This window comes from Thamnophis sirtalis, unplaced genomic scaffold (assembly GCF_051295495.1).
Source record: "Thamnophis sirtalis isolate CommonGarterSnake01/CBP01778 unplaced genomic scaffold, rThaSir2_p1.2 scaffold_3, whole genome shotgun sequence".
Classification (NCBI taxonomy): Eukaryota; Metazoa; Chordata; class Lepidosauria; order Squamata; family Natricidae; genus Thamnophis; species Thamnophis sirtalis.
Window position 1 is genome coordinate 65,457,147 of NW_028261383.1, and position 26,233 is coordinate 65,483,379.

A 26,233-nucleotide genomic window follows, 5' to 3' on the forward strand; every position below is an offset into this window, starting at 1 on the left:
ATTAATTTTAACAACTGATATAACAGGAAATAAAAATAAACCGCCTGAACTATTCAATATGTCACTTCGGCTAATCCGCTCACCTTTTCTCCCTTAGATGGTCTCATGCTGCAGATGACCTCCAGAACACTTATGACAATTTGACAGGAGATGTTCTGATATCAGCAGGGGTGATAGCATACCTTGGTGCTTTTACTGCTGGATTTCGACAAGAATGTACTAAAGAGTGGAGCAAACTCTGTAAGGTAGCATTAGTTTATTGCTTTATTTCTAGAACACACATAGTCTTCTAATAATGACTCTGTCAAAATAGGTGTTATACAGGGGTGGGTTTCTCGCCCCGTTCCAACCGGTTCGGTTGGAACGAGGCCGGCGGCGTCCTCGCGCATGCGTACTAGCGTCTGTGCGATGCTCCAGCTGCTCCTGGAGGATCGCGCAGCGCTGTATGCGTCCTGCGCATGCGTGGAAGTGCAGAATTCGGCAAAACCAGGTAAGGAGCGGGCGCGCGCGGGCGCACGGGCGTGGGGGGGAGCCTTTGCCGTTCCCGGAAGTTACTTACTTCCGGGTTCGGCGACCAACCGGATCGCGGGGACCGCCGCGAACCGGTTGAAACCCACCCCTGGTGTTATATATATATATAAGTATATATATTGTTGTTAGCATGATGGAAATAATTTTAACATGCATTATGATTTTAATATTGTATATCATAATGGAAACAATAGGTAAATCTGCATTGAAAATATGATAGAAAAGTCTAAAAGTGAAATGCTTTTCTAAATCTTGCTTTAAGTATAGGAAATTTTCCTGGTATTGCCTATTAACCTTTCCTATTTGATTTCTCTTGACTTACTCAAAAATGAGATTAGATTAACATGATGTATTTTAATACTCTTTGTACACATGCTTAATAATAAAGCTTTATCTATGCCTACAGGTGAAAAATATTCCATGTTCTGAAAACTTCTCTCTAAGTAAGACCCTTGGCGATCCAATAAAAATTAGAGCCTGGAATATTTCAGGTCTTCCAACAGATCAGTTTTCTATAGATAACGGTGTGATTGTTGACAATTCGAGACGTTGGTAGGTAACTAACATTAGGCTATTGAAGCATTCATATTGATAGTTTTAAATCTCAGGTTATATTTTTTTCTCTTTTCTATATGTATTGTTGGTTGTTAATTATTTTATGCCCACCAATTTGTCCTTAAGGTAATTGAAGGAGATAGAGAAAGATTATATGCATAGTTACATGCAAAAACATACCTATGTACCTACAATTTTAACTACTCCTTCAGGATAGAGAGCATTTTCTTGGGTGTAAAATAGCAATAGCAATAACATTTAGACTTATGTACTACTTTACAGCGCTTCACAGCCCTCTTTAAGTGGCTTACAGAGTCAGCATATTTCCCTCAACAATTTGGGTCCTCGTTTTAACCACCTCAGAAGGATGGAAGGAAAATGATAAATGAGAGCTAGTTTGGTGTTGTGGTTAAGGCACTAGATGAAAATCAGGAGACTAGTTCCAGTTTTCTCTTAGGCATGAAGCCAGCTAGGTAACTTTGGACTAGTCATTTTCTCTGAATCGAAGGCAATGGCAAGCCACTTTTGAAAACTGCAGAGACACTCATTCAAGCAGTTGCTAGGAGTCAAGCCTGACTTGAAGGTATATTTACATATCCCCCCCAAAAAATAGTTGCCTGAGGTAATAAATCTGCAGTACTAAGTAAATTAACCATAATGAAAGTATACTATAATATTTAATATTATTTAAGTATAAATACTTAAATAATTATTTATATATAAATAATGGATAAAGTATAATCTTTGATAATTGATTCAGTGATATCAGAATCCGTTATTTTGTGAAATACATAGATTGTTCTTGGCACCATTCTGTCAATTTTCAAAGTCATCTCCTCCCACAAATGTTTATTATTAAACATTTAAAAAAACAATACTACTATCTTTTTTTTCATTGTTAAACTGAAATTATTAAAAATATTAATAATTTTATGGATAAAACATTAATACTTTTATGCTAATAGGTTTGATGCTATTTTGTAGGCCACTAATGATTGATCCCCAAGGTCAAGCAAATAAATGGATAAAACATTCTGAGAAAGAGAACAGACTGAGCGTCATAAAATTTACTGATTCAGACTACATGAGAACTCTAGAAAATTGCATTCAGTTTGGAACTCCTCTTCTGCTTGAAAATGTTGGAGAAGAGATAGATCCTTCCTTGGAACCTTTGTTACTTAGGCAAACTTTTAAACAAGGTACAAGAAATAGTAAAGGCTAAATATTCAAAGGAAATATTTACTATTTTTGAATAGTCCGTTACATTGTTTAATGTGTTTCTTTTTATTCCTCATATACTGCTGCCTAGTAACAATGGAAGGTAACACAGTTTTTCAGTACCGTCATTTTGATTTTATAACTAAATTTGCATGCATTGCAGATTTAAATTGAAGAACCTTATCCTTCTGTTGTTTTAGTAACAACATAGCTGTTATGTTGCATGTATAATATTGATTACTATTTTGTATGTTTTTGCTTTTCCAACATTCAGGCAAAGTATGTTGGAAAGTAAAAGCAGACAATTTGTTTCCTTGTAAGAAATATAGAATATCCATTATAAGTAGGATTTTGACAGGTGTATTTATTCTGACTTCTGTAGAATTTCTCCCTTCCTTTTATTGTTCCTTTTATTGTTTATTGTGGCCTATAAATTCAATTAATTAATTAATTAATTAATTAATTAATTTTGTATCAGGTTACAGAAAAATCTGTGCTAAAAAGATATGAAATTATGGGCAGAAGAGCAGTGTCAGTTCAATCAGAATAGTTCAGAATAGTTCAAGATACATTTTCTCCGCTCTATGTAGGCATGAACTTTTAAATAAATTGTATGCATGCTAGCTAAAGAGATGAAACCAGTGGGTTTCTATACTATGTTTCAACATTATTCAAAAGGCAGTAAAGTGAGCTTTATGAGGGGTGAATGAAAATGAAGTTGGAGTTAAAGCAACATTAATAGACATCTCTAATAAATCTAATTCCTACCTTTAATGGTCTCCAACATTTGCCCTCTGAAATTTGAACAAACAGGGATTACAGAAAAGATATTCCCATGGTGTGATTTATAAAGGCAATTTATAAACTGTTAGATTAAATCCAGGAAGGGACCAATAGTCTTAGCAAAACAAATCTAAAGAAGTACAAAGATTTATTTTATTTGGATGGAGGTAAGACAAGGCAAAGATGTACCAGGGATTAACTGAATGGAAGTGGGACTGTCATGAGGTATAAGATTATCACAGAAGCAAAAGATGACATATTTAACCAAAATGTAAAAACAAAGACATATCAGGGTAAGTGTTGTAAATGATAAACATAATGTAGAGGTTCCCAAATTTTCCTGATTCACAGAGCTTCTAGCAGTTCCCAAACTATGCAAAGTGATGCCCTAGGATCCATGGCCCACAGTTTGGGATTTGCAGGCCTAAGAAATAAAATCAAGGGGGACAAGGAAAAACAGCACAATATGTATGTATTGTTAACTTTCAATTTGTAGCATTTTGGTGACCTGACCAAGCACAGATCTATCTACATTTGGGAACTCCATGGACATTTCAATTAGCAACCTTGGGGCTTCAGTACTATTCTTTTCTTTTCTTTTGTTTTATTTTAAAATGCTATTTTAAAACTAGTTGTGCAAGAGAGAAATGGAACCAGTGTTACATAAATCCAGGGGTATCCCAAACTATCATTCAACATGAATACTCTTATAATCTCTTTAACTACCATATGCTAAACTTGCTGCCAATTAAAGGCTACTGCTGTATAGAACAAATACTTCGTTTTCTTTAACACTAGGTGGCATGGATTGCATTCGACTTGGTGAAACAATAATTGAATATTCTTTTGATTTCAAATTTTATATTACCACCAAATTAAGGAATCCACATTATTTACCTGAATTAGCAACAAAAGTTTCCTTGCTAAATTTCATGATTACTCCAGAAGGACTTGAAGATCAACTTTTAGGCATAGTTGTTGCCAAAGAAAGGTAAGTGTTTTAATTTTCCTCAGGAGGTTTAATTCATAAATAAAATAAAATTCAATTTCATTCTAATTCAGGAAGAATTATTGAACATGCATGCATACATATAAGTATATACATGTGCATATGCACATGCATGGGCAATTAAGTAATAGGTATAGATTTTTAAAGAGACCAAATTTATTTATTTTTTATTAAAAAAATAGGGGAAGTGGATATTAACTTGTGAGCTGAAGCCTGCATTCTTCCTTGTACAATAGGTATGAGGTAATAGAAGAAATCTTTGTCAATGTTATATATTTGGAATACTAAGGTGATTTAATTACAGGAAGCAGCAGACTTCAAGGTATTGAAGCTATGATAACATGTCTCTTGCAATTGCCAGTATGGAGCCTATCCTAACTTTGATAGTTTGACTGAACTAAATAGGATATGAAAAAACATGCATGAGTCTACTAATAGTTTTATCGAATCATTTAATTCAATAATGAAGAACAAAAGCGAATATTTTACATTGTATAATTTTTTAAAAGAGATATTTAAACATAATTGTGGCCAACAGAACATTGATATAAAAAGGACAAAAGAACCTCAAAAAATCCACTAACAAAAAAGTGGGCTTGTCATTTTAGGCCAGAATTAGAGGAAGAACGAAATGCTCTTATCCTTCAATCAGCTGCTAATAAAAAACAACTAAAAGATATAGAAAATAAAATTTTAGAAACATTGCAGTCTTCTGAAGGTAATATTTTAGAAGATGAGAGTGCAATTACTATCTTGGACTCAGCAAAAATAATGTCTAATGAAATTACAAAGAAACAGCAGGTAAGTAACTTCAGATTTTGCAAATAATAGCTATATATGATTAATATGTTGATTCCAAAGCTGAACATAGCTCTAGTGGTGCACAGCAATACTGTAATAACAGTAGCATTCTGTGCGCAACCTTAGTCAGGAGATAGAGACAACCACTTCTGAAAAATCTTGCCAAGAAAAATGCAGTGACTTGTCCAGGCAGATAAGAATCAGATATGTAAGGGGGAAAACATCAATGCTTAAACTTGGAATCAAACATATGGAACTTATAAAACTCAACACACAAGATCACACCAGTGTTTAAAAGTCTTAGAATTTTAATATGAATCAAAAGTTTGGCTCCCTAGTTATTGAACTTGACTCAATCTTTAGTGCTAATATCAGCATTTCAACTAAGAGGGTGTTTGTGGGAAAAAATATTGGAATTGTCATTCTAAAAATTTGCAATGTGCCGTCACATTGTTAACCTGGATGATGGAAGGAAAGAAAGCATGGCAGGATGAAAAAGACATTTTCTTTTGAATATCCTGTTGCTTCCACCCTTTCCCAAATACAAGCACTTACTAAAAGGAATTGTTTTAGGAGTCAGGGGAGTGGTAGAAACAGGGCAATGCTTTTCTGAAAAGAACATCTAAGTGGTTTTCCATCTCTATTTAAATAGTTTTCCTCTTTGGTTGAATTGCTTTTTATCTTTGAAATAGTTCTTTGACTTTTAGCCTTAAACCTCAAAAGATACTGATGTAGTCAGCTTTACAAATGTGCTAGCATAAAGTAGCCTAGAACATTTGTAATATACAAGAAAGTTCTCAACTTTTTCTGATTCTGTGTGGGTATTCATGTTTTATACAAACACACAAATCTAATTATAGGACTTGCTGTAGCAGGTAATAAACAGGGCACTGGCCATTGTGATGGTATAATGCAAGAAACACTGTAGAAAGAAAAGGCTTTGTTTGATGCTTAGAATTTATGGTAATAATTAAGGAATGTATTTTCTTTAGATTGCAGAAAAAACTGAAATTAAAATAGCACAGTCTCGAGAAGGCTACAGACCCATTGCAAAGCATTCATCTGTATTGTTTTTTAGTATTGCTGATCTGGCTAATATAGACCCAATGTACCAATATTCTCTCAGTTGGTTTGTAAACCTTTATATCAACTCTATTCATGATAGGTGAGCAGCAATTGTGTTCAAATATTTCATTTTTCGAAATATGTCTGTTTAAAACCTATTTATAGTTCCAAGTACATTATTTTCTGAAAATAGTTGTTTTTCTGTTTGTTTGTATGTAAACATTTATCATCTGTAAACCACCCACATTTGCTTTATAGGGAAAATTGGCAGTATAAAAAATTAATTAAACAATCATTTCAAGTTATAGATAAATATTTAATAGCACCAGACCTTCTTAGGAAATCAATATTTTTTTCTCCCTCTTTTTCTTTTTCCTTTTATTTTTTAATTACATATGCCTAGTCAGGTGCACATATTGTAGATATTGCAATATGTTCCAGTTAAATCAATATATGAATATGTATAACGATATTTTATTTAAAGGGTATGCACTTTCTAAATACATGTTTCTATTTTTAATAGCAACAAGTCCAAAATTTTGGAAAAAAGGCTACGGTATCTAAATGACCATTTCACATACAACTTGTATTGCAATGTTTGTCGCTCCCTATTTGAGAAGGATAAGTTGCTGTTTTCATTTTTACTCTGCTGTAATCTTCTGATGTAAGAGACTCTAGAAATTTTAATATATTAAGAGAGTGTTAATTATTTATCTTGTAGCATCTTAAATATTAGGAAATGTATTTCAAATAGTGGCATGTTTGCACTTGCAAATCATTGGTGCAAAGAAGCTGTTAAAATGCATCTGCACACAAGAACAAATTGAACTAGGATTAAATTGAGATGAGGTTTAGTAATTCAGTCCCATTAAATGTTTTATGAAATATATCATTTATCCAAATCCTTTCAGTTTATTTCTATTCTATGTTGTATCCCTTCTATAGTTCATGTAGTCTTTCAATGTTGCCTCATTAGTTTTTCTTGTAGGAATCTTTGCTGGCATTTTTGGGCTTTCCATCCCATTACCGATATTACAGGATCGCACTCAAAGCCTGCATACACCCTGACATGAACATGCCATGCAGTCTTGTCACATAGAGATTCCAACATGGTATCTGTTTTTTTTTTTACCCCATGAAGTCTTCATTGTCAAAGGATCTCTAATCACTTAAGTTAATGGTAAAATGTCTATGGAGGTTCTCAGTCAACCAGGTCATGGTTATCCCAAAGGTGTTTTTTTTCAAATGGCAACTGGACTTTCTTGATTTTTCTTGAAGATCTTTCACTTCTCCTCTGAGAAGTTTTTTCAGTTCTAATTAACTGGTGGGGTAGCAAGGATTTATACTGTTTTCAGTTATCTAGTCATTAACATTTGAGAGTCGTTGAAGCCACCTGGGGATTAATGGTACAAGTAGTCCTTGACTTACAACCACAATTGAGTCCACAACTTCCGTTGCTAAGTGAGATGTTGTTAAGTGAGTTTTGCCCCATTTTACAACCTTTCTTGCCACAGTTGTTAAATGAATCTCTGCATTGTTAAATTACCGTATTTTTCAAAGTATAAGACGCACCTTTTTTCCTCAAAAAAAGAGCTGAAAATCTGGGTACGTTTTTTTTGCCTCCTGAAGCTCTGCCCCTTCACCAAAATGGCTGTGCATACTCTTATGGAAGCTTTCAGTATGCTCCTGGGGCTGGGGAGGGCAGAAATGAGCAGAAAATGGACCATTGTTGCCCCCCAGCCGTCAACAGCACTCTATAAGCCTCCATAAGGCTATGCATGCAATTTTTTTGACAAAAAATGGGCCCATTTTTGCAAAAAAGTGGCCGTTTTGGGGAGGTTTGCAGAGTGCAAAAACTGTTTTCCCCCTTTCAAAAAGCTCTTTAGTTAGAGTGATTGATGAGAATTACATTGATCAAATGCTGTGCCAGCAGAAACAAGTCTTAGGTGCTGCAGGTTGTCAGCTATTTCCTTCTCCAGCACATGGATAAATACACCTGGAAACATCTACCAACCTACCTACCTACTCTCTCTCTCTCTCTCTCTCCTTACCTACCTACTGTATTTCTCTCTCTCTCTCTCCCTCTACCTACCTACCTACCTACCTACCTACCTACTCTATCTCTCTCTATTCCTTTATCTACCTACCTACCTACCTACCTACCTACCTACCTACCTATCTAACTACTTTCTCTCCCTACCTACCTACTGTATTTCTCTCCCTCTCTATCCCTCTATCTACCTACCTACTTTTAAAAAGAAATTGCCTCTTCAAAACCATGGTACGTCTTATACTCCGGTGCGTCTTATACTCCAAAAAATACAGTGGTAACGTTGTTAAGTAACTCTGGCTTCCCCGTTGACTTTGCTTGTCCAAAGGTCACAAAAGGTGACTACATGACCCTGGGACATTGCAGATGTCATAAATATGAACCAGTTGCCAAGCATCCAAAATTTGATCATGTGATCTTGGGGATGCGGCAACAGTTGTAAGTGTGAAAAACAGTCATAAGTCACTTTTTTCAGTGCTGTTATGGCTTTAAATGGACACTAAATTAATGGTTGTAAGTCGAGGACTACCCATAGTGAAGTTTAGTAACAATAATGGCTACTGAATTCTGGCATAACTTCTAGTTGATAATAGATCAATTGCATTTTAATCTAAAATAATAGTGTGTTACTTAAATTGTACATGGCTGTTTTTTTTTTAAAACAGAGCTAGGAAAGAAATGGAACATCAGGAGTTTATGTTTTTATTAACTGGAGGGGTTGGTCTCAAGAGCAAATTCAAGAACCCTGATCCATCTTGGTTACAAGATAAAAGCTGGGATGAAATATGTCGTGCAAGTGATATGCCTGCTTTTAAAGGATTACGGTACAATAGCAACTCTTTTATCATTGTTTTTTGGGGTGGGGATAAGCATTTTCTGATATAGAAGTCATAGTATGCCTTGTGCAAATCAACAGGCAAAAGGTGTAACTTTGCTTTCCACCTCACCCAAATTCTTCTCTGAGGTCTCAATAAGACAATTGTTATACACTGTCTTTGCTGAAAAAACTGTAACATGGATGTGAGGCCTTCATGTAGCATGCAAGGGCACAAATTGCCTGCCTTTTTATGTGAAGAAATACCACATTGCCGCATTGGAAGCATGCAGTAAAGAATGAACTGTACATTTTCTGGAGAAAAAAAAAGTGGCAGAAATTGGAGAGAGGCAGAGGAAAGAATAAAAAGTCAAAGAAAATGATATAATAAGATGAAAAAGAAGTCTTCAAGTGGTTTCTGGGGAAACTATCATTTTGTGAATAAGGATGAAGCATGTGACATAATGTTATTATTTAATTTTTATAAATAATTGGTTCACTCAGAAAGTGAGAAACAGAATATAATAACCCCACTCCAATGATACTACTCTACTATGAAAAAAATCTAATAAGAAAATATAGTACCAGTGGAAGAACACAATCATTTGGAAGCATGATGGCAAAGAGATTTTAAATTATATTACAACCAAAATAAACTTAAAAGATATTATGCCATTGCTTTCCAAACGAACTGGACCTCACCACTCTTACTCTAGAAGAACATCCACAAGAGTTTTATTCTTGTATAAATTTGAAATCTAATCTTTCAAGTTTATTTTATTGTTATAGGGATCACGTGACTTCAGAACCCAATGAATGGCGTAGCATTTATGATAGTAAAGAACCCCAGACAGTTCCTTTACCCAAACCATGGAATACAGAATTAAATGAGATAAAGAAAATGATTATTCTCCGATGCTTGAGACCTGACAAGGTAAAGATGATTTATGTAACATAATTTGAGAATTAATTAAGTAGCTGTTGTTTGCGTTCCTAAATATAATTCCATTTATTTTATGTCTATCTTGCATTTTGCTAAATGTAAACATTCAAAACAGCTAACAGTACAAATACAAAATGCAAAAAATAATCTTCTAGTCAATGTAAAATCTCAGAAACATCAATAGCATTTCAATAAATGCACTGAATAACAAATGCTTTAGCTGACTAAGCTACCAAGAAGCTATATTTTTCGTGACCTGTCAAAAGCGCGGAGGACAAAATCGCGCTCGACGAAAGCGCACATGTGACGTCATCACAGCACGACGAAAAAAATTAAAAATTGAAATAAAATTAAAATTAAAGCAAGCCGATTCACATAAAGGTAAGGGTTAGGTTTAGGGTTAGGGTTAGGGTTAGGTTAAGGGTTAGGGTTAGGTTTAGAGCGTTAGCGTTAGGTTTAGCGTTAGGTTAAGGGTTAGCGTTAGGTTTAGCGTTACGTTAACAGTTAGGTTTAGGGTTAGGTTTAGGGTTAGGTTTAGGGTTAGGTTTGGGGGGGTTAGGGTAAGGTTTTAGCTTTATTTTTACATTTTTTCGATCACAGCGCGATGTTTTCATCGCGCTGTGATGACGACAAATGCGCGCTTTCGTCGAGCGCGATTTTGTCCTCCGCGATTTTGTGGTGGAACCATATTTTTGACTCATTTTCAAATTTTGCAAACGTTTTAGAGCATTCCTTCAGAATTGAATTGCTCCAATATTGTTAAAGACTATTCAAAATCAGATTTAGTTTTGACACTGATAGCTGCCCAAAAAAGAATCCCATTAATTGCAAAGAGTCAAAGTAAAAAAATCATTTTCAAATTAAATTCAAAGAGAAATTGAACTTTCTTATTATACCCATTGATAAACTATTACAATAATATTAGATTGTCATGCATCACAGGTAAGCAAATGTGAAATCAACTATATATTTTCTTTCTAAAAAGTGAAGAGTTAAGCAAATGTACTAGCGCACCTATTTCCTTCCAATATTCTATACACTCTATGTTGAAATAAAATCTCTTCCTGTTTTAGTCGTTTAACTTTTTAATTCAACACTGTTTAAATCACTTTTCATTTTAAAATAAGAAGGAAAGAAAACAGTACTACAGCTTATAAAGCTAACAATTTAAAATCTATTCCTAAAATATGTAGAAAAAACAAGCCTGCCAATATGTAAGCCTTTTGGATCATTGTGATAATTTACCATGCAATATTTAGATTTGTTTGAATTATTAAATATTTAAATTATTAAATATTTACCAGTTAAGCTGCCTTGAAATAAAAAAATGAGTAATTTATAGCAAATCCTATGTTATGCTGACAATTTATTTGAAAACAGATTACACCAGCTATAACAACCTTTGTGACTGATAAACTTGGAAAGAAATTTGTTGAGCCACCTCCTTTTGATCTAACAAAAAGTTACTTAGATTCAAATTCTTCAATCCCTTTAATCTTTGTGCTGTCTCCAGGAGCAGATCCTATGGCAAGTAAGTTCACTCATTATACTTGGGGGTTTTTTTCCTTACAAAAGCTTCTTGTTAGTTTGCGTATTTTTTATGTGAAGTTGCTGAGCATCTTTATCAATAGTCATCGCAAAACATAATTTAGATCTTTTATGTATTACTGATGCATTAGCCAGGGCAAGAGAGTGGAACGCAATAATCCTCTGAAGGCACTTGATAATGATCAGATGTCCTGCTTTACAAGCAAATATTTGTCAGGATATGTATGTTAAGTTGAGCAGCTTTAGTATAGTCAAAACTTTCCTGAACCAGAATCTGGGCAAGGATAGGTCAAACCTTTATCATCTCTCATTTGGATTACTTCAATTTGTTGCACGTATGACTGCCTTAAAGTTAATTTGAAATTACAATTTATGGAAAATTCAGCTGCTCACCTACAAACCAGTCAAGTCTGCTGCAGCAGTATAACATTAGCTTCCATGAGCTGCATTGGCTACCAGTGGGTTTCTGGGCCCAATTTAAGGTGCTATTTTTTCACCTATAAAGCTCTTTATGACTTGGGTATTCTAGGTCAGCAGTCCCTAACCTTTTTAGTGCCAGGGAAGAGAATTTTTCCATGGACCTAGGGGAGGCAGATGGTTTCAGTTTCACTCACTTATCCACCATTCACCTCCATCTATTTGACTCAGTTCCTAACTGGCCACAATATCCATCTGTTGCCTAGGGTTTAGGGATCCCTATTATACATCTTTGGGGCTGACTGCTTCAGGCTGAATCTGCAAGCCAAGAGAGATGCTGCAGATTCTTCCCCAGAAAATGTTAAAGGGGCAGAAATCCAAAAGCAGAGTTTCTTGGTTCTATCCTCCTCACTCTGGAATTGCTTTCTCTCAGAGGTTGGCTTTTACCTCATTATCTTCTTGAAAAATAAATTTTTAAAAGTGCTTTTCATGAGCTAAAGAGATTAGAAATTGACTAGAGTTTCTTGGTTCTATCTTCCTCACTCTGGAATTGCTTTCTCTCAAGAGGTTGGCTTTTACCTCATTATCTTCTTGAAAAATAATTTTTTAAAAGTGCTTTTCATGAGCTAAAGAGATTAGAAATTGACTTAGCCTCAGAATTTTCAGTTTCAGATATTATGAGCAGAAGTAGTACTAGGATATAGTACACATAATACAATAGAAATGTAACTATCTTTTTTGATGATGTAAACAACTATATATTTCCAAAATTATTTCCAAAGTTGGGCGGTACATAACGCGGTACATAGTGATATGGTTTATACGCCATTCCGGGTGGTGAATGGGTTCGACTTCTTGGCCATTCCTGAATGTCCAAGAGCACCTCCTGAGCACAGGTCTAAGAAGGAATGGCTAAACTATATAAGTAGGCTAAACTGCCTATTCTGAAGTAACTCTTCTACTTGGATGCAGCTGATAAGGAAGGAGGCAATGATGACACTGAGTGGGGGTGTGACTGAGGGTCATGGTGATTGGTCCTGGTGATTAGGGGGATAATTTGGGTAATTGGGTGGATTTGTGGGTGGAACTGGGCGGGGTAATGGTACATCTACGGTGATGGGGTTAACTTTGTTAGAACTGACTTGGATTTGCTTACCTTTGTATCATAGTCATTTAGTGCTGGTTATCACATAGTTTCTTAGATAGAGATAAAGTTTTTCATTAAACAAACCGACTCTCTATTTTCAACATGAACACTGGAACATGATATTATGAACATGCAGTTATTTATGTCTTGGTGTATATAAATTGTCCCATATTAATCAATTCATACCTCATACCTACAAACATTTATCAAATCTGATTTTGAATATAATGCCTTGGTAAACTGAAAGGCATGACTTATAAATAGTTTTAGATGTGTGATTTATAATGGTTTTCAGACAAATATTAATATATTTTTGTTTTCATGCCAGGTCTTTTAAAATTTGCAAATGACAAAAATATGATTGGAAATAAATTTCAGTCCATCTCTTTGGGACAAGGACAAGGACCAATAGCAACAAAAATGATTAGAGAAGGAATGGAGGAAGGGACTTGGGTTTGTTTACAAAACTGCCATCTTGCTGTTTCCTGGATGCCAATGCTGGAGAAAATCTGTGAAGAGTTTAACAGTGAAACTTGCCATTCCACTTTCAGACTCTGGCTGACTAGTTATCCATCACCCAAGGTATTTCAAATTCAAAAAACACCTGAATATTTATGAAAAAATTGTATTCTATAATAAATAAATATTTCTTAGCTGCTGTCAGATAGCTCTAAAGATATTCTCTGCAACCCATCATGACTTTAATAAACAAGGCTTTCATATTTAATATTTATTTATTATTAAATTTATTTGCTGCCCATTTTGTGATTTGAAATGACCCTAAGCTGCTTAAATGTGAAAAGATGTGCAAATTAAAAAATATATAACTATAATCCTGCTTTTTATTTAGAGAAGGAAAAATTAGGTAAAGGTAAAGGTTCCCCTCCCACATATGTGCTACTCTGTATCCCCCAAAATAAGACCTCTCTGGATAATAAGCCCAATTGGGCTTTTGAGCACATGCGCTAAAATAACCCCACCCCCGAAAATAAGCCTTCCCTGAAAATATTGCAACACAGCAGAAGCCATGAGGTGACTATGTTCACTGCCTCCTGCACCTCAAAACTAATAAGACCTCTCTGAAAATAAGGCCAAGAGCTTATTTCAGGGGTCAAAAGAAAATAAGACCCTGTCTTATTTTCGGGGAAATGTGGTAGTTATTCCTGACTCTAGGGGGCGGTGCTCATCTCCATTTCAAAGCCAAAGAGTCAGCGCTGTCCGAAGACGTCTTCATGGTCATGTGGCCAGCATGACTAAATACCGAAGGCGCATGGAATGCTGTTGCCTTCCCACCAAAGATGGTCCCTATTTTTTCTACTTGCATTTTTACATGCTTTCAAACTGCTAGATTGGCAGAAGCTGGGACAAGTAACAGGAACTCACTCCTTTACTCAATTCAAACTGCCGAACTGCCGATCTTTCTGAGCGACAAACTCAGCATCTTAGACACTGAGCCACCACGTCCAAGGAAAGATTAGATGAGATTATTTACCTGAGTGCAGTGGTGGGTTCTGGATTCTGTTCCAACTGGTACGGTTGGAACGGCACCAGAGTTACCCACATGCACACGTGCGCAGCATGCACATGCATTCTAGCATCAAATGATGCTTCTGCAAGCCTCCACAAAGTTCCAGCTGCTCCACGGAGCATCACACAGGTGCTGTATGCGCCACGTGCATGCGCGGAAGCGCCAAAAGCATAAAGCACCGGTAAGGTGGGTGGGTTGGCCCTCTGGAGCACCATACCGGAACGGTATCCGGTGCTCCGGGCAGGATCTGGTACGCCCATACTAGGGCGTACCGCTTGCAACCTACCACTGCCTCAATGGTATCTACTAAGGTAGTGTATACTGAATAATTTTAAAAAATATATAAAAAGAAAACTGTTAGTAAAGTTACCATACTTGCATTCTCTAGTTTCCAGTCACTATTCTTCAGAATGGTGTGAAGATGACAAATGAGCCTCCTACAGGCCTCCGGCTAAATTTACTTCAGTCTTTCCTCTCTGATCCGCTTTCTGATTCAGACTTTTTTGCTGGGTGTCCTGGAAAGGAGCAGGTAACTTTCTTCATAAAAATTGGTAAAGAAATCGTTAATTAGCAAAATTACATGGCTTTGCTTGCCAAATATTACTGTGTAGCTTTAAAGTATGATATTCTATATAAAGATTTATGTATAAAATTTGTATTCTTTGGCATTTTTATAAAATTTCTACTGCGCATACTTGCTGATATCTCGCTATCTTATCTTTTTCCTCTGCCACAATTTCAACAGTTTTTTACCCATTAGCTCCATAGTCCTACAAAATGGTAACTCTTATTATTTCACTGTGAACTTCAAAGAGGCTAAGTTCTCCATCCTTGTACCATAAAGGAGACTCTCTCATCCAATCAATGTATTAACATGAGGGCTGCTTAGCCGAGCAGCAATTAGACAAGTGGCAAACCTCTGAAAGGATGTAGAGTAATATAAAATTTTGTTCCTGAATAAATTGTACAGCTGGGAAAAGGCAACTCATTGGAGTTAGTGAAAATATCATTGCATGGCCAAAACAACCTTTGAATGTTATTACCAGCCAAAAGTTTTGTAGACGCATAATTTTTCAGTTGTCTTTGCCTGTCCTTATTTCCATCTGGGTTAACTGAGTGTTTTTCTCCCTAAAAGAGATGGGAGAAGCTGCTGTTTGGAGTTTGCTTTTTTCATGCCCTAGTACAGGAGAGAAAAAAATTTGGACCTCTGGGATGGAATATTCCTTATGGATTTAATGAATCCGACTTGCGAATCAGTGTCAGACAATTGCAGGTAAACCTCTTCATTGTTTCTTCCAAAATCTACCCAGGATTTTGTAACAAAAACTTCATAAGCTGATTCCATTCTAAATTCATACTTGAGTAGACCCTGGTGCTAAGAAACTCAGATATATCAGTCTGTATTTCAAGTCTAATATTTCCTTATCAAAAGAAGCTTTAAAAAACCCTAGTAACCTTGTTTGAAGCATGAACTGTTCTGTTAAATATATTAATATTAATGTGATTTTTCCATGTTTCTTTGATGTTCTTTGAAGTGGGCATTCCAGAACCCTGCTGGGAAAAACAGTCCAGTCTTGAAATATTGATAGGCTTTTAATAGATTGAAACATTTAGATAAGACTAGAGAACACCTGAATATTGTTCTTCTCCACTGCTGAGTACTTTGTTTACAATTTCAGCTGTTTATAAATGAGTATGATCACATACCATTTGAAGCAATAACTTACCTTACGGGTGAGTGCAACTATGGAGGAAGAGTGACAGATGACTGGGACAGACGTCTACTACTGACCATGCTTGCTGACTTTTACAATACAGATATAGTGGAGTATTCACAGTATAGGTTTTCTCCCAGTGGCAACTATTATGCTCCCCCAAGGGGCACTTACGATGATTACATTGAATTTATTAAGGTATGATTTTATGTACACGTTTCATGTTTTTAAAAAGTATTTTGCAAGCTAAATTCATCTTGAGCACATTTCTGTCTATAGACAACTGTAATATATTATCTTTTTACTTTATAGAAAATAGTGCCAAATGAAATCCAAATAAAAAAATATACAATGTTCAGCATGCTGAATGCTGGTATAGCATTGGTTTGAGTGTAATTTTTTTTCTTTACGCTAGAAGAAAAATTATTGCTGATTATTTGCAGAGCTATTCAATTCTCAGATGATCTACTGGAGGGTTAAATTAATTGATTAGATTACTATTTCCTCAGTCCTAAATAATTAATTTTGTCTTATTATCTAGAATCTTCCTATTAGTCAGCAACCAGAAGTGTTTGGACTGCATGATAATGTAGATATATCAAAGGATCTCCAGCAAACAAAAATCATTTTTGAATCTCTTCTGCTGACACAAGGAGGAAGCAATCAAGGAGGGTCTAAAAGTGGTGGTGACAGCACTTTATATGAAATTGCAGATGACATCCTTAGCAAGGTAATATGAACAAGCAATATAGTATATAAATTATAATATAACTGCTTCAGAATTATTTTTCCGATGTTAGTCTAATTTGGTCTAATCTAATCTATATTGTTTAAAGTTCTCAATTATTAAAATACAAAAAACTCATACTGACACAAGAAGTTGCATATTGTGAAAGCTGTAACTTTCCCAGTTGCAACATGCTGTGAACATTGGATGATCAGAAACTATAAATGAAGAAAAAATGCTTTGGAATTAAAGTGCTGCAGAAAATTGTTAAGAACGCCGTGAATTGGTCATTTAATAAATAAAGCAAGGCCAGATTGTTCCCTTGAAACCCAAGTAATGAAGCTAGAATTTAGGACTTGTAAACATAATGTAAAATCACCAGAGCAGACCATAATACTTGAAAAAATCAAAAGGAGGCAAAAAGAAGTTGTCAGAAGATAGATTGAGTGGCATTATCTTACAAAAAAAGCTTACAAAAACCCATCAAAATTACTGGCATGCAATCCTGGGGAGGAAATGTTTTTCCAGATCCCCACAAATGTCAAAAGCTACTGAACAATAAAAGACTTTACAGACTAGATTTTACAGAGGAGGAGGTAGAGATCCAAAGCCTGGAATAATAGAATTTAGTGTAACTTTATAAGCATTCTAAAAAAAACCAAATATGTTTGCAAGAAACCAGATGCGGGGCAAATGATGTGTCATATTGACATCATTCAGCAATTACTCTGTCACTGTGCATTGCATTTTGATGTCATTGTGGCTTCTATAAGCTGTCCATTATTAAAATTAGTTTTTTTATAAGATAGAAAGGGAATATGGATAAACAAAAACATCCAAAGAAGTGAGCAATCACAGACAGAGTATCAAATAGAATGAATGCATTTGGTCTAACTAAATTAACTATAGTTACAAATTGCCTAATTAAATAAAATCTGGGATTTCAGCACATGTATGGTGTAAGATATAGAGAGAAATGATTGACAGTGATAATCTGAGCTGTTTATTTCTGTCAGGTCTTTTTCATTACATGATATATTATCTTCCAAATTTTACACAATGTGGAGTCTATTTCTTTAATTAAGCAAACATTGTATGCTCCATTTTTGATGACTTTACCCAACTATGTAATAAATAACTTGGAAATTGAACCTACACACATGATTACCTAGTGACTGATAAATTTATCACTAATTTATCTAATTTTCAACAGTTATACCTGCATTAAAAAAATTATAGCTGCTTTTGGAAACAATCTAAATTATCTCAAATTTAGACTTCTTAGCAAAATGCTTGGCAGATTCTTTAGGGGGCGCTATTCTGCCATGTTAAAAAATAAATGATTTTCACATTTGCCCAACTTGAATCTTATTCAGAGATGTGGAAAGATACAAAAGTGCACTAGGTACTTATAATGATTTCAATGAATATATCTCATTTATTAATATATAAATATGTATTCAATAATAAATGTTATTGCAGTCGGGACATATTTGCTGTAACTTGAAATATGAACAACAGTTGAACTTCAATGCCAAATTCTATCATACTCAAATAAATAAAACACAACAACTCAAACAGAAAGAAAGAAATCAATAACTCTTTTGCATGAGACAAAAAGCTATCATTTGTGGAGATGTGAATTATGAAACTGTAATCTGGTTTGTAGACTCCATTCACAACAATGTAGTCCCTTAATTTTAATTTAATGGAAAAAAAAGAAAAGAAAATAATTTCATGTGATTTTGTTGAAATATATTTAATCTCCTTAAATAATCTTCTCATTCTCGCACTGAAATAATACATGCTATGTAGAATTTGTGTAATAACAATTGGAATTTTGCAATAGGAATTTGAATTCTTTGTATGTGCCTTATCTTAATTTATTATGGTTATATAAACACATTCATAAATCAAATGTACATTTGTCAGAATTAAAATAAGTATATCAATCTTTCTAGCTTCCAAAAGATTATGATATTGAGGCAGCACTTATTAAATATCCAGTGATATATGAAGAAAGTATGAATACTGTTCTGGTCCAAGAAATGGAACGTTTTAACAAGTAAGGGCTTTGTTTTCTTCATCTGTTTACATGTTACATTTAATTTTCCAGATGGACACATAAATTATATACTAAATCTCCTAACCCTACAGTAGAAACTGTTAAATTAAAAATACGTTTTAAAGCTGTCATAACTATCCTTTTTTTAGAGAATTGGAAGTATAGTATAATCATTTGTACATGTAATTATTTGTAGATTATATAAAATTTGCAACTTGAATTATATGTCTACATTTTTGTACATTTAGTTTAATAAAAACCATACGGACAACTTTGGTAAATTTGAAGAAAGCGATTAAAGGATTGGTTGTGATGGATTCTGAATTAGAGGCCCTATGCGCCAGTCTTCTTGTTGGAAAAGTTGCAGAAAACTGGGCTAAACGTTCGTACCCAAGTCTGAAACCACTGGGAAGCTATATTCTAGATTTCCTAGCTAGACTGAAATTCTTACAGGTAAAACAACAAGCATATAATTAATCATTTTATTATTCTGAAATAATTTGCTACGGTTATTAATAATTTGCCAATAGTTTTATTTATATATATATATAAGGTTTTAAACCAAGATTGTTCCTCTATATCTTTTCCAAGGATTGGTATGACACTGGAAAACCATGTGTGTTTTGGCTCTCTGGATTCTTTTTCACACAAGCATTTTTAACTGGAGCGATGCAGAATTATGCCAGGAAATACACTATTCCTATTGATCTCCTGGGATATGAGTTTCAGGTAATATTAGATGGCATAGGCTGAATTTTATAGATTACATAGGAATTTGCAAAGTGTCCGAAGTGTATCAATAGATAACTATGTTAATTCATATTCATGTACTTATCTCTTTCGAGGTAGATGAAGGCAGGAAACAGATACAATAAGTACTAGCATCCTACTTTATTGTCATCATAACAGAATATGTCAAAGCTAAGAGAAATAAGACAGGCCAATCTTGATTGCCTTTTACTCCATCCTGTCTTTCCATGGCAATCTAATCTTTTTATAAAAGCTTCTGCATACTGTATTTAAATACTCAAAAAGCTTTGGAGACGGTATACAACATCTATTAGGCAAACATAAATGTAGCCTGGAAAAACAGGAAGAAGTGAGAAGAAAACTGTGCAGGTAATCAAACAGCTCAGTTCCTCTTAGAGAAATAAAGTTGCATACAGGTGGGCCACAAACACACAGGCAAATGGGCGCCAAGGTTGTGGTGTACAACTTGGTGTAGCTTTTTATGTTCTGCTCAATCATTCAAACAATTTAAAGTTTGTTTCCTTCCCAGATATTGGTAGTCCTTGCTTAACGATCCCAACTGGGATCAGAATTTTGGTCACTAAGTGAAGTAGTGATTAGGCAAAACACCAAGTGACTATTGCTTAGCAACGGCAGCTCCAGTAATCCAGGTTAAAGCATGGGCCAAGAGCTCATGCTTCTGTTGCCATGTTGTGCTCACTCTGCTTCAAATTTCCTCACCTGCCTATCTCCCCCACCATCTCTGCCTTACTGGCTACCCTGGACTCTACCATCCCTGCCACTCTGCCCTCTGGTATCTGGAGCCAAGTGGACAATCTCTCGTTTTCGTCTTGACTAGAGAGCTTTCATTGGGAGATACAGACTGCCATCTTCAGCTTTTACCACTTGGTCATCTCTGCTGCTTCAGAGACATCTAGTTTGCTATTTTCCTCAGCTGGAACTCTCCCATTTTAATAGCAATCTAACTTAATTAGTGAGGACCTGGGAGGCAATTAGGACACAATTCATTGTTATATATGTGCAGGTCCTTTGATCCAAAGTGGAAATGGAGTTTTGAACCCAACATAAGATATTTGCTGCATGTGTTAAAAGCTTGGTTACTTTGGTTAGTAAGCACTTGGAATGTACCTCATCAAAGGCACTGTTTTTAGAGACCTGGAAACCAGCAAAATAAAAATAACTGAGCCATGTCAGAAGAAACTCTCTTTCTGCTTTGGATTTCCTGCTGTTCATTATTAATTTATCCATCTACACTCAATAGAAATCAAGGTCTGGATGGAACAAAAAGAAAGTTTAAAGGAGAGTAATCTCCAAATACAGTACTTCATCTGTTCATATTGGAAAAGCTATTACTAAAATTATATTTCATTGCTAAAAAGATCACCATATTTCCAATCTGAAATGAACAAAAGATTGTAACCCAGCAATAATTTATTGTTTTTATTTTGTTCAGGTTATTCCAAGGGATACTTCGACTTCTGCGCCAGAAGATGGTGTTTACATCAATGGGCTATTTTTAGATGGAGCTCGCTGGGATAGACCAAAGTTAGTAGTAAATATGTATGGCATATACAGTATTAAAATTGCTTCTCCACCTTTCACTGAATACTAATTTTCAATGTACTTTTGTAATTTGACATCTTACATTCCCTTTTCCTAGCAAAATCAATAGGAGTAAAAGCAGGGCCATCATACTAAGATGCCAAATGCTAGATACCCACTAACTGGCATGATGTAGAAAACCCGAACTATTTGCTGCCAGCTGTGGTGAGCTGGAAGTTTTCATCAGAAATATGGCACTCTAAAACAGGGATGCATTAAATTGTTTTATAAAAGTCATGCGATGTAATATATACTATAGATTTAAAGGCAAATTTCTCTTTAAAAATATGGCAATAGTACTAAATATTCCAAATGATAATTGGCTTTATACCACTGGTGAGTTCCAGATCCCATTGCAACCAGTATGGTTGCAACCAGGCCCGGCATCTGCCACATGAACTCACGCAAAGTGCACATACCCGCACCCAGCATGCACATGCATCCTTACCTCTTGCAAGCTCCACGAGCTCCAACTGCTTGGCGGAGCGTTGCGCAGGTGCCGTGCACTCTGTGCACATGCACAGAAGCACCAAAGAGTTCAAATACAGGTAAGGAGCTCGAGCGGGTGGGCCCTCTGGAGCATTGTACTGGAACGGTACCCGGTGCTCCGGGCAGGCACCGGCATGCTCGTACTGGGGTGTACCGCCTGCAACCCACCACTGGTTTGTACACTTCTTTACCAGTTCACAACTAATATGAAGACATTCTTCTATACTCCCATCTTCTAACATCTGGATGTTTTCTAACTGGGATCATCTGTCTATTAATATTTGCTCAGATGATTTCCCTCCACTGAATTGAATAAGAAGTGGCATTCACTAATAACTTCACAAACATAACTACTCTATGCTGAAGCACTAATCTTTAATTTATAGTAGGAGATCAAATTTATGATGACTGGACTAGCTATAGTTTTCTTCTTTTTCCTAAATATGTAATGCTGCATAAAGCTTCATTCTTTTGAACTGTACTATGTTAGTTTTCCACAGTTGTTGTTTTTTTTTTCCACCAGAGGGCTCCTAGGTGAACAACATCCCAAAATTCTCTTTGACATGATGCCCATTATTTGGATAAAACCAGGTAAGTGGATTTTTGACCAATAATTATTTCAAAATGTTCAATCCCGTATCTCTTGCAACAAATTAGTGGATTTGATTCCTTAATGTTAGATTACTGATTACTTTACAAGGTTTAAGTTACATAGTAAGATGTCCTAGCTGCTTCCTTTCAAGTTGTTCACATCAGAACTCTTATTTTTTACATCTAGATGTTAGCCATAATAAAGAAACATCATTATAGCTAGCATCCAGGTATAATACAATCAATTGTATTGTTGCCAGCATAGCAAACTATATTTCTATATACATCTATATACAATGGTACCTTGGTACTCAACTGCTTTGAAACTCATTGAATTTGGCCTCAACACATTTTGATGTGAAAATGTCCCAGTTCTCATCGTTTGTTTAGTACTCAATGCACAAGCTAGCACATCATCAGTGTCGACTGATTTATAACCCACTACATTATTCCTTATGGGAAAAAATTGTTTGGTATTATCATTTTTGGTAGTCATCATGCCTCCTGGACCCAATTAATGACAAGTACTGAGGGACCACTGTATATTTTCATTTCCCTTCCCACTAAAATTTTCCTACATGCCAACTGGGAAAAATAAGAACCAATTGCTATCTCTTATGTGATAGTGAGATATGGTTCTAGCAGAAGCAATTTTAAAGTATTGATAGTTCTGGACCATTTCATTGTCTTTCACATAGATCACCTAGAGCAGTGTTTTTCAACCACTGTGCCACGGCACACTAGTGTGCCGTGACATAGTGTAAGGTGTGCCGTGGGAAAAACACCTTATATATAGTCAATATAGGCACAGAGTTAAATTTTTTTAACATTTTCTAATGGTGGTGTGCCTCGTGATTTTTTTCATGAAAAAAGTGTGCCTTTGCACAATAAAGGTTGAAAAACACTGACCTAGAGCTCTTGATCTATGGTGATAGGGTGGTAGAAGCTGCTTCAATGCAGCCTCCTTTGTGTAGGTGACCAGTGTGGTGGTGATAGCTGACTGGTGCCATTGCTGTGATGGGGAGATTGACAGGAATATCACATGTATGTGTGTAACTCCAATACTCATTGTTGCAACTTAAGTGTTTCATAGGAGTGATCCATAGGAGAACATGTGGATATGTACTAAATCTATCAATTGTTGTAAATTAGCTTTTTTTATGTACCTACTATGTGTAACTATTTACAAAGGTTTCATTATGGTCTTTCAGTATCAAATGCAAACAATTAATTGGCAGGGCTGTTGGGTCCCTACTTTTAAATGTTAATATGCCATTTATGGCCTCATAGTCTTTCAATATACATTTTCAACTTGCTGTTTACATTACTGTAATATATTACATGCGAGGAGGCACTTGCTCAGCGGTTAAAGACACTGAGCTTGTCAACTAGAAAGCTGACTCACTCGAGCTATGCAGCAGGGTGAGCTCCTATTACTTACCCCAGTTCCTGCCAAACTAGCATTTCAAAAGCATGCAAGTGCAAGTAGTGGATAAATAGGTACCACTTTGGTGGAAAGAGAACAACATTCCTTCGGCCTCATTCATGCTGGCCACATGACTACAGAAATATCTTCAGACAACACTGGCTCTCTTGGCTAAGAAACTGAGATGAGCACCACCCCATAGAATCAGACGTGACTGGACAGGAGAAACCTTTATCTTTATCTTTAATATATTGCATGTAAGGTCATTGGCTATTACAAGAAATCTCTCTTGTAACATGACATCAAGATTCTAGACAAGGATTCTTTGATATTTATCATTATTTTAAACAAACCTCAAACAAATTTCAAATGACAGCTTGACTGACATTTATTTCTAGGTACTAGTTAATATATTGCTTTGACTTCTAAAGCCCTAAATCACTTTGGACCAGATATTTCCTCCCATAAAAATCAATCCAATCTCAGATGTTCTTCAGAAGGCATTATATTTATTGAAGGCATTTAAGAATTAAAATTCATCCTTTTTGGTGGTGCTGGTTAATTCAGTCTGTATCTCTGGAACCGCTCAGATAGCATTGCTATTGAACTTTAGGCACTAAATCAAGGCATTTTCCCACTCCCCTTTTTATGTTAGTATTTGAACTTAAACAGTTTTTAACTATAATGTTATTTTGTTCCCAAGTTGCTTCTGTCAAAAAGGGATGTTTTAAACATGAAAATAATGTAAAGGAATCCCATCATACTCAAAACTAAGATGTTAGAGAAAAGTATAAGAATCCCTAATATTTCACTTATAGTCACATGTTTAATTGACCACCTCAAGAGATGCAATGTGTGTGGTGATTGTTTTCCTTCAGTTGTACTCCATCGTGCTGCAGTGCAGTTTGTAAGCATTCAGTATTTTTATTTCATTTTATTCTCAGTTATTTCACCTTAGAGAATTTTTTCCCTTGCAGCCAAAACATCAGAGATCAAGAAATCAAATGCTTATGTGTGTCCGCTATACAAGACAAGTGAACGCAAAGGAGTCCTTTCAACAACTGGGCATTCAACTAACTTTGTCATTGCAATGAAGTTGTTAACTGACCAGCCAGTCCAGCATTGGATCAAGAGAGGAGTTGCTCTACTTTGTCAGCTGGATGACTAATTTTATAGAACTCAAACCAGATGAGCCTAATTATACTCCATATTCATATCTTTCCCTAGAACTTTCTAAATATTTTGATCATTTAGACTTTCAAATTGGTAACTATTTTACAATAAACTTAACCCACCCTTGTTTATTGATGTTTTTACTTCTGTTCTTTTATAAGAAAAGTGTTTACTATGCAAAATATCTTATTTAGCCCCTCATAATTCATTTTGAAGTTGTTGAAAAATAAATTTCCTTTTGCTCAAAAATGTTGTCACTTCCTTTCAACTCTTAACATTGGAATATCTAAAACATTTGATTTAGTCTGTGTTGATTTCTGCTTTCTGGACAACTCTTCTGCTTTTTTGGAGAGAGAGAGATTCTGGAAGATGGATTATATTAAAATCCTTAACCCTTCATCTCCAGCTGGACACAATATCCTCAGTGGATCATTCTTTTGCAGCCATGTTTCCTCATCTTTTGCATGCATTTTTTTTTGGGAAAAAATATATAAAACTTTGCTACTTATTGCGGATGGCACATATTTCTACCCCAGAATAGCTGGAATTAGTTCTTGATCATCTTGTGGAAATGTTATTATAGCATAATCAATAATATGTGTTGTGTATTGAGGCATCATTACAATCTAAAGCTAGCAGGTATCACAGAAAAAACAAGAAGTCAATTTTTATTTATGGACTGTTTTAGCACAGCAGTCTTGTTTTTGCAACATGCTTAACTGGAGTGCAGGGGCAGAGTAGAACTATTTAATGGAAAATAAAGTTGCCTTTCAAGTTCCGTGATTGAGAGAATATCCTAGACATTCTCTGCAAAATTGGTATTTCCTTAACACTTCTTATTTTATTCAAGTGCACCTCCTATTTATACAGTAATGGCTGCTAGTACCAGAGATGTACGTCTGGTTTCCATAGTTTTGGTCAATTTTAATGAATAATAATACCTGGATTCTGTTGTTGCAAATAGGCTTTTTGGTTTCTGATATGATGTGTATTTTATATTTGCTAACATTTGAACTGAACTCTCTCCCCAAAATCAATTCATATGCAATCCTCTACAGAGGGCTGCAAAGCACTGTGAAGCTGTATATGAGTCTAAGTGCTATTGCTATTGCTAAGAGTAAACATTAACTTCAGGGCTAGTAATGAATAAATCGATGACCTTCATGTTTTTCTATATATGACTACTTAACTGGTACTGAACAACTTCCCAGGTTCTTGCTGCTGCTTTAATTATATGCCGTGTATTTAGGAATTTCCTGAAATGAATTAAATTTTCCTAACAGTTA

At 35.3% G+C, this 26,233-nt stretch overlaps 1 protein-coding gene across 1 annotated transcript in view; it reads left to right on the forward strand.

The window, feature by feature from the left end:
- Window positions 1–26,233, forward strand: part of DNAH12 (dynein axonemal heavy chain 12) — a 94,681-nt gene extending 68,448 nt beyond the window's left edge. Inside the window, exons 54-74 of the mRNA XM_014057186.2 lie at window positions 98–245; window positions 938–1,083; window positions 2,071–2,285; window positions 3,886–4,078; window positions 4,705–4,897; window positions 5,890–6,062; window positions 6,486–6,626; window positions 8,678–8,836; window positions 9,616–9,760; window positions 11,150–11,300; window positions 13,210–13,463; window positions 14,798–14,938; window positions 15,545–15,682; window positions 16,089–16,322; window positions 16,666–16,854; window positions 18,813–18,916; window positions 19,165–19,369; window positions 19,508–19,645; window positions 21,120–21,211; window positions 22,281–22,348; window positions 24,752–26,233. Of these exons, the coding sequence (XP_013912661.2) occupies window positions 98–245; window positions 938–1,083; window positions 2,071–2,285; window positions 3,886–4,078; window positions 4,705–4,897; window positions 5,890–6,062; window positions 6,486–6,626; window positions 8,678–8,836; window positions 9,616–9,760; window positions 11,150–11,300; window positions 13,210–13,463; window positions 14,798–14,938; window positions 15,545–15,682; window positions 16,089–16,322; window positions 16,666–16,854; window positions 18,813–18,916; window positions 19,165–19,369; window positions 19,508–19,645; window positions 21,120–21,211; window positions 22,281–22,348; window positions 24,752–24,942 (3,418 nt within the window). The 3' untranslated portion in view covers window positions 24,943–26,233. The remainder of the gene's footprint in view (window positions 1–97; window positions 246–937; window positions 1,084–2,070; window positions 2,286–3,885; window positions 4,079–4,704; window positions 4,898–5,889; window positions 6,063–6,485; window positions 6,627–8,677; window positions 8,837–9,615; window positions 9,761–11,149; window positions 11,301–13,209; window positions 13,464–14,797; window positions 14,939–15,544; window positions 15,683–16,088; window positions 16,323–16,665; window positions 16,855–18,812; window positions 18,917–19,164; window positions 19,370–19,507; window positions 19,646–21,119; window positions 21,212–22,280; window positions 22,349–24,751) is intronic.